This window comes from Sminthopsis crassicaudata, chromosome 2 (assembly GCF_048593235.1).
Source record: "Sminthopsis crassicaudata isolate SCR6 chromosome 2, ASM4859323v1, whole genome shotgun sequence".
In the NCBI taxonomy this organism is placed as follows: Eukaryota; Metazoa; Chordata; class Mammalia; order Dasyuromorphia; family Dasyuridae; genus Sminthopsis; species Sminthopsis crassicaudata.
Window position 1 is genome coordinate 502,416,555 of NC_133618.1, and position 8,366 is coordinate 502,424,920.

An 8,366-nucleotide genomic window follows, 5' to 3' on the forward strand; every position below is an offset into this window, starting at 1 on the left:
GCAGAATCAGGGCATCATTATACACTTCAACAATGATACTGTACGAGGATGTATGCTGATGGAAGTGGATTTCTTCAACATAGAGAGGAGCTAATCCAATTCCAATTGATTAATGATGGACAGAACCAGCTACACCCAGAAAAGGAACACTGGGAAATGAATGTAAACTGTTATTTTTACCTTCTGAATCCAATTCTTCCTGTGCAACAAAAAATTCGGTTCTACACACATATATTGTATCTAGAATATACTGTAATATATTTAACATGTATAAGACTGCCTGCCATCTGGGGGAGGGGGTTGGGGGAGGAAGGGAAAAAATCTGAATAGAAGTAAGTGCAAGGGATAATGTTGTAAAAAATTACCCATGCATATGTACTGTCAAAAAAATGTTATAATTATAAAATAAAATAAAAATTAAAAAAAAAAAGCAGGGTTTTTGTTACTACGGAAAGCTTGGGATCAGTGAGCAGGCTCTGCAGTTTCCCCGGAGCATCCCAACGGATTTCCTCGTCCCTCCGACCGAAAGCGCAGCTCGCTGCCCTGGCATCCTCCGTCCCAAACGGAGCAGCTGTGGGACAAAGGGCGACTCCTGGCGCATCCTCCTGGGATCGCACTCCGCCTCGCCTGGTGCATGGGAAGGCCGCAGTCCTCCGGTGGTGCGAGCCTCCCCCGGGAGCCCGCAGGACCTTAAGAGTTTGATCCAATCGCCACAGAATCGTGGCTCTGGACCCTGCGCTGCAGCGGGGAAGGGGGCATACTTCTGACTGCCACGCAGGTCTCTGCTTTATTCTTTATCACTGGCTTAGGCTCCGCACCGGCAATTCCGCTACACTGCAGATCCCTGAAACCGCGGGGTTTAAACAGAACAAAGGAGAGGGGAGGTAGAGTGCGGTGAGTGGGGCCAAGGAAAGATGCAGTTTCAAGGCTTCGCTTGAAATTCTTGAACATTCTTTACAAAAGTACTAGAAAAAAATGCCAAAAATAGACAAAATGCTTTAAGAAAAATGTGAGGTTCCTATAAAGACCATAAAGACCACCCACCTTACTTTACAGATAAAAAAAATGAGGCCCAGAGTGAGGTAATAATAAAAAGCTAGCATTTTTAGGGCACATTAAGACTGGCAAACCATCTTACTTCTCTTAATTCATGAGATTCTCACAACCTTGTGAGAGTGGTCATTATCCCCACTTTACAGATGGGGAAACTGAGGCACAAGGAAGATTAACTGAATTTGAACTCGTTTCTTCCTCACGCTAAGTTCAGTATTCTATTCCTTGTGTCACCTACTTGCCCAAAGCCACACAGATACCAACTGTCAAAATCAGGAACAAATCCAAGCTAACATCAGTGATTGTTATTACCCTACTTTATAGATGAGAAAACTGAGGCTCAGAGAGGTTGTAAATTGTTTGAGGTCAAGAGAAGGACCCCCAACGTTTGCGCCGGGCTTTTCTCCTCTTCCCTCGCCACCTCCTTCCAGCTTTCTCTCTGTCTTCCCCATTCCTTTGATGCACCACTGAAAACGAGGCAGTTTTTTTATTTTCAAAAATTGCTTCATTTCAATAAGCATTTAAGAAGTACCAAACATATGCCTAAATCAACTCCAACAAGAGGTGCAGCATGATTAAGCACCAACTGTGTACCTAGCATCTGAGTGGCAAGCCTAATTGTACTCTTCTGAGGCCCCAAACAGGCTCCTGACCCTGCCTCTAAGCGCTTCCCAGCTTCCCAGAAGACCACAAGCTGATGGAAACCTCAGAAGGGACTTGCCCTTCCTCGGCGCCGCCGGCCGGTAGCGGCGGCGGGATAATCTGTCACCTGGGGACCCTCTGGCACGATGGAGTATGATTTGGCTGCTCTGACTGTTTGCAGATCAAAGGTCAGAGGCAATGCTTCCCCTGCCCGGCCCCAGGGGGAGCTGTCAGTCTCTGGCCGGTTCCCATGAGGCAGGGCCGGCAGCCTTGCCAGGCACTGCCATCCAGCAGAGTGGGGTCCCCGGGCACAGAAAAAACTGGTACAGAAGGGCCCCGGAATGAGGAGCTCCTTGTTGACACAGCCAGCTGCAAGCGAGCCTGTCAATTATTAACCAGGTGCAGTTGGGCAACAGGAAACTGGAACCCCGTAAGGAAAGAAGAGTCAGGGAGGGAGCGTCACTGCTCCAACAACTGAGCAGGAGGCCGCCGTGGGCTCTGGGCGCCGGGCCGCCGGGACCACCCAGACCATGGAGCCAGGTAGGGGCGCCCCTGCCCCCAGGGAGAGAAGAGGCTGGGGGGGAGGGGCCACGGGGACTGCAAACAGGTGGGTGCCATGCTCCATCCTGAGTCCTTCTTGTTCCCTGTCTACAATCCACAGAAACTGGCCAGCAGCTGCTGGCTTCTAGGAAGCTCAGAGAACCAGAGCACTGTCAGGAAGAGGAAGGAGAGGAGGGGAGGAAGGAGTGAAGGAGGAGGAGAAGGGGAGGAAGGAGTGGAGGTGGGGGAGGAGAAGAGAAGAGAGTGGAGGAGGAGGAGGAAGAGTATAGAAGGAGAAAAAGGAAGGAGAGAAGGAAGAGGAGGAGGGAAGCAGCCTACTTTCTGAAGGACCTAGGGATACTGTCTTCATCCAATCCCTTCCAAGGGGGTGAGAGGAGCCACCTTCACCCCCAGCCAGACTTGTTGGCCCTCAGTAAGCCCCACAACCACCAGGGATTACATGTTTGCAGAGAGCAGAGTGCTTGGGGGGCTGTAGGGAAAGAAGAACTGGGGGGAGCCTCAGGCCGGCCCAGTGAGGTCAGGCATTTGGGCTTGCAGCTGCCTTCACCCCGTGCTGCGTCTCTTTGCTCGTGATGCCCCCCGCTTCTCTACAACTGCCCAGGAGGAGAGGGCTTGGGGTTTCAGGCTGAGGTCAGCCAGGACCTCAGGGGCAGGAGCAGAAGGGAGAACTCGACTGTCTCCCCAGGGAGTCTCGGGGCATGGGCTGAGTCCTGAGTAAGGGACCCTACTACCCTCATCCTAGTCTTGCCTTCTACCCCAGGACTAAATTAGTGGTTACCCTGGCAACTTAATTTCCATTGTGAGAGAAAGAAGGTCCTATTTGTCATGGGCAGGGCCTGGGGAGGGGAAAGATAGACCAGGAGGGCAGCAAGAAGGCTGGGGGCCCTCCATCACCGGCCCCTAGGGGTCACAGGGCAGAGCAGAGTCTGGCACATGGCCCCAGCTGGGGTTTCTTCCTTCTCCCCCCCCCCCCCCCGCAGTCACTGTGCCCGCACCACATACAGGGAAGAGGAGCTGGGCTCAGAGACCGCAAGAGACGGACATCTCTTAGAATTCACTCCTTTCCTCTCAGCACCTCACAGAGCACCTGCACATAGTAGGCACTTAATAAAGGCCTCAGAATGAAAGGGGGGGACAGGCAGAGAGATGGGGGAAGAGGATGGGGAGCTAGAGAAAGAAACGATGGGGAGATAGGAATAACCCCTTTCCTGGCTCTCCCCAGCTCTCCCTGCTCCCCAGGGGCCCCAGCCTCCCTGCAGGCTGAGAGGCCGCCAGCCTTGTCTGCAGCCTAGATCTGGAGGAGGTGGAAGCTGCTGGAGCCAGCCATGGGGGGGGTTGGGGACTGAGGGAGCCCAGACACCCTTCACTTTCCCATTTGCACCCCCAGAGGCCTTCAGCGGTCTCCCCTTGGGGTCCCAGACAGGAGTCCGGGTGGCTCCCTCTCCCCTTGGAGAGGGTAGGTCCCAATGTCTCCAGCAGACACTGATGTTTTCTTAGAGGGCCAGCCCCAGCCCAGGCCTTGGAGCCTTGTTGGCCCCTGACGTCAGATCAGGTGAGTCTGGGGCTCTCTTGGGAGTAACCTGAGGCCCCAAAAGCTTTCCAAAGATATCCCCTATCAGCTTGTGCTAGGACATTTATTTACTTTCCCTAACCTTATCTGCCCCGATCAGGCCTGGTATTTGTCTGGGTGAGGTTGGGGGAAGCTGTTTATGTTATGGCAACTAGGGTTTGGGGTAGAGCGAGCCTGGAAATGGGGGCCCCAGGCCCAGATTTGTGGGGATGGCATGGGGGGGTCTGAGCAGAGCCCCTTGTGGGGGGGGCAGGAGTGGAGCTTGGCCCAGGCACCCTGCCCAGAGAGCTCTCAAAGGGGCCCCGCTGGCTCATCGATCCATGAGCATTTATTAAGCACTCACTGTGTTCTATGCCAGGCATTGTGAGGCCTGGTTAGTCTGGGCTGGTCGGTGCCAGGTACTGGGCTAAGCACGGGGGACCCACCGGGGGTGAACCATAATCCCTCCTCTTGGCCAGGTTGGGGTGAGCCTGAAACAGTTATCCTGCCGGGAAGCTGGATGCAGAATGGATGGAAATGAGCAACAGGGCGATTAATCCATATTAAGGGACATGGGAAAGGTTGCCTGTGGAATGGGGTTTTAGCTGGGACTTGAAGAAGCCAGGGACACAGGAGAGGATGAGGAGGGAGAGCCCTCCAGCCCTGGGCCACAGGCCCGAATTCCCTGAGCCCCAGTGAACTTTGTGCAGTTAAGATGAATGTCCTGAAAGGCCAGAGGATTTTCTATTCAATCTTGGAGAAACTAGGGAGCCCTAGAATATACAGAGTATATAGAGTAGGCAGGAAGCAAAGAGAAGAACTGTCAGCTGGTCAATCAATGAGCATTTTTTTTTAAAGCACCTGACTGTATCCTGCTGGGCACCATGCTAAGTGCTAGGAATACAAATTATAGAAAAATATAAATAAAATTAGAAAACTATAATGGAGACGACGTGCAAACCTATATACAAGATAAATGAAGAAATGAGCCCGATCAGGCAGTGAGGTGGGGCAGTGGGTAGAGCTCGGGCCCTGAAGTCAGGAGAACCAGAATTCAAATCTAATCTCAAACACTTAACACTTCCCGGCTGTGTGAACCTGACTTAATCCCAATTGCCTCAGCAAAAAAAAAAAAATGTGACCAAAGCTTTAGGAGGTCACTGTGGCAGTGAGATCCCTGGGGAGAAGGCACATTGGAGTGGGCTCTGGGTTCAGATCCCGACCCTGAGCCTCCTGACCTCAGACCTCACTCAGTCATTTGCTCATCTGTAGAATGACAGAAGGCTGGGAGCCAATGACCTCCTAGACCAGGGGTTCTCAAACTATGGCCCTCGGGCCAGATGCGGAGGAAGCTTGTTGTGACAAATGGGCTGAGGGCGGAGACAGAGTGAGAGCTTTTGTTTTTACTAGAGTCCGGCCTCCAAAAGTCTGAGGGACAGTGAACTGACCCCTATTTAAAAAGTTTGAGGACCACTTATCTAGGGCCTGAGTTCCCTGAGCTCTGGGGCCCTGTTCTTTGATTCTGACAGCAGCTAGTCTCTTCTCTGGTCCTTTCTCTCGGAGTTTGGCTTTCTAGAGTTGGCTCCCAGGTAACAGGGGTTTCATTCCTTTAAAGGTCCAGAAGCCAGAGACAGCAGCGCCAATTCTTCCTCAGAAACAGACCCCCAGGGGGCCACGGGCACTGCAGCAGAGCCAGTGGTGGAGGGCAGCGCCCCTGGGGCTGGTGGTGAGAGCAGAGAGCCGGCAACAGAGCCCCCGCCCCTGCCCAGCCTGGCCCCGTGGAACAATGGCGCAGCCTCGTCTTACCCGAGCCCTCTGCAGCCCAGCCCTGCTGGTGATAACGGGCAGATGCCCAAGTGTGCCACAGGCATGGGCTTCGTGGGAGAGCCCCCACCTTATACCCCTCCTGATCCCAAGGCTGTCCACATGCTCTACCCTCCATTCCCGTCGGGCTTCTCTGGGCAAATGCCCATCCTGTATCAGCCGGGCCCTTCGCCACAGCCTCTGTACCCGCCTTCGCCGTCAGCCACACCTCTGTACCCATCGGGACCCTCTCCAACATCCCTCTACCCGCCAGCATCTTCGCCCCCGTCGCTGTTCCCATCATCGAACCTGCCTTCTGGAGCCTTCCCCTACACCATTGTGCGTAACCTCTGTGTTGGGTCTCCTCCCATAGGGCTCTGAGGGGCACCAGGCAGGCCAGTCTAAAGCAGATCATTTCCCAAGTCCAGGGGTCCATGGCAGCTCCCCTGCGAAGGAGAAATGGAGGGGGGAACCGAGCCCTTGGGCACAATCCACCGCTGGGTTTGGGGGACCTGCCTTAAAAAGGGAGATCTCTCCCCGCGTCTTACAGATGAGGAAAATGAGAGGAAGAAATGACTTAGGAAAGGGCCGGGTCCCACTCTCCTGGCTCTGGGGGAAGGGAAGAAAGTCAGCACTTATGTAGTGACTGCTGTGTTCTAGTCATTGCACTAAGCACTCTTAAAAAACATCTTGTTCGATCAAAAATTCATTGTTCTGTCCCATGTTGGATGGGGGCGGGAGGCTGCTCACTGCCTCCCAAGGCCCAGCCTCAGACCTCCTACCCTTCTAGCTCTCTGGCTTTGGGCAAGGTGCTGAACTGCGCTCTCTGAAGCCGGGGGCCTTCAGAACCCACCGCCTCTGATCTCCCCCTCCTTGGTGGGCCCCTTCACTCCCTCCTCAGCCTCTGTTCTCCCTTGCAGTACAACAGCCCCATGAACAGTATGGCGGCTGGCATGGACCGGAGGCCTCTGCCTAAGGATTACATGGTGGAGTCCGTGTTGGTGACCCTCTTCTGCTGCCTGATCACTGGGGTCATCGCCATTGTCTACTCTCATGAGGTAGGGTCGGCCCAGGCCAGCTTCAGGGGAGGGTCCTGGGCCCGCATGGGACTTCCTTCTTCTGGCCTTTTGAAGTTGACAACCTAGGACTGCTGTCTCTTGGAAGGAGCTAGCCTCCGGGCCTGGGGCTCCCCTGGACCAGCAAAGGGAGGCAGGGAGGGAGGGAGGGAGGGAAGTCTAGAATTCTCTGACCAACAGTCTTGCTCACCTCTTGTCTGCTTTCTCCTCCTGCGCCCTAGACCCGGGCAGCCCTGAGCCGTGGAGACCTCGCTCAGGCCGAGCAGGCATCCAAGAAAGCCCGCTCCTTGGTGCTCTTCAGTCTGCTTTTTGGGGTCTTCGTGTCTACCAGCTGGGTCATCTATGTCATCGTGGCCCTCTACATTCCCTGAGGGACCTGGCGGGGGCGTTCTCCCCCTGAGGCTCAGGGCAGTGCCCACTGTGCTGCCCAGGACACCCAAGAGGAAGTGCCCGGCATATCCAAGCTGCTGTGCTTCGGCAGACTCTTTCCCTCTCTCCTGCCTGCCCTCTAGGAGAGTGGGGCCTACAGCGCTGCTCCTCTGCTGCCCATCTGCTGCAGTGCCCCCTGACTGCTGTGGGGATGCCAGTCCTGTGACTGTAACTCACAAGGCTCCACCTGAGCTGGGGCACAAGTCCTCCATGAACTGCTTTTCTATCAGCCTTCCCAGCTCTGAAGAGGAGAGAGATACAGAGACAGAAAGACAGAGATAGAGACAAGCAGAGACAGAAACAGAGACAGAGAGAGGACTTTAGTGTTCTTACCAGCATCTCTACCAGAGGACAAATCCTTCATCCAAGGACTCTCCAAAGTCCAAGAATTCCTCCCCAGTTCCTTCATCCCTTTCTCTAGGGAGGGCCCAGGGCAGAGTCATTCAGTATTGCATCGAAAAGATGAGCTCATCTGTGTCCCTAGGCTTCCATTCTTCCTCTTCTCTCCCCCTTGACCTTTGGTCTTGCTCTCTGCCCCCCATTTCAGAGCCATGGTTTTCACAGTGAATCCCCCAAACTTTAACTTCCTGAAATCAGGTGAGTATGTTTGATTAATAAATGAAAATCTTGAGCAAAATGCTATATGTGTGGATAAGGTGCTGATTGGACTTGATTGCTTTGGGCATCCTCTGCCAGAATTAGTCAAGCACACGGCTCATGGGCTATAATACTCCTGAGGGTGGTTCAAGCCAGATTAAAATGTAACTGGGAAAAATTTAATAAATAAAAATACAATAAAAATAGTACTATATTTTAAAATAAGTCAACATATGGCCCAAAGGGACCTTATGCATAGATTATTCCTTCTTGAGTTTAACACCACTGTAGGAAACAATAATTTTCTAAATTTACTGTGCTCCTGGAGAGAAGTGCACAATCACATCTCAGTCCCTGTTGTTTGAATCACTTAACCTCTGTCTGCCTTGGTTTCCTCAGCTATAAAATAAGAGATCCTATCTCATAGGTTTCTGTGGAGATCAAATGATAGAATATTTGTAAATTGCCTTACAAACTCTAAAATGCTAAATTAAGTATTGCTGTTCTTGTTACTGTATTGGGGAAGTCATAACAGCTAATGCTTATACAACATTTTAAAGTTTTCACAGCACTTTATAATGATTACGTTTTGTCTTCTCAACAACCCTATAAAGTATTATTATTTCCATTTTACAGATGAGGAAACTGAAGTAGAC

General features: G+C 52.6%; 1 protein-coding gene across 2 annotated transcripts; it reads left to right on the forward strand.

Moving 5' to 3' along the window:
* Positions 1-2,095: 2,095 nt before the first annotated feature.
* PRRT1B (proline rich transmembrane protein 1B) lies at positions 2,096-7,755 on the forward strand. Of its 2 annotated transcripts, none has more exons than XM_074293910.1 (4): positions 2,096-2,235; positions 5,421-5,947; positions 6,529-6,666; positions 6,906-7,755. In XM_074293910.1, exons 1-4 carry the CDS (start codon positions 2,226-2,228, stop codon positions 7,053-7,055), a joined length of 825 nt encoding a protein of 274 aa, XP_074150011.1. In that variant the 5' UTR covers positions 2,096-2,225; the 3' UTR covers positions 7,056-7,755. The 2 variants fall into 2 exon arrangements, with proteins under 2 accessions (XP_074150011.1, XP_074150010.1); XM_074293909.1 differs by lacking the exon at positions 2,096-2,235 and adding an exon at positions 3,094-3,352.
* Positions 7,756-8,366: the final 611 nt, after the last annotated feature.

Bases quoted from the DNA above. Each gene is read 5' to 3' on its own strand.
- PRRT1B (XM_074293909.1), top strand. From the start codon at position 3,190: ATGGCCCCAGCTGGGGTTTCTTCCTTCTCCCCCCCCCCCCCCCGCAGT. The intron at 3,353-5,420 runs GTAGGCACTTAA...ATTCCTTTAAAG, and splicing joins TCACAGAGCACCTGCACATA to GTCCAGAAGCCAGAGACAGC. The intron at 6,667-6,905 runs GTAGGGTCGGCC...CCTGCGCCCTAG, and splicing joins CCATTGTCTACTCTCATGAG to ACCCGGGCAGCCCTGAGCCG.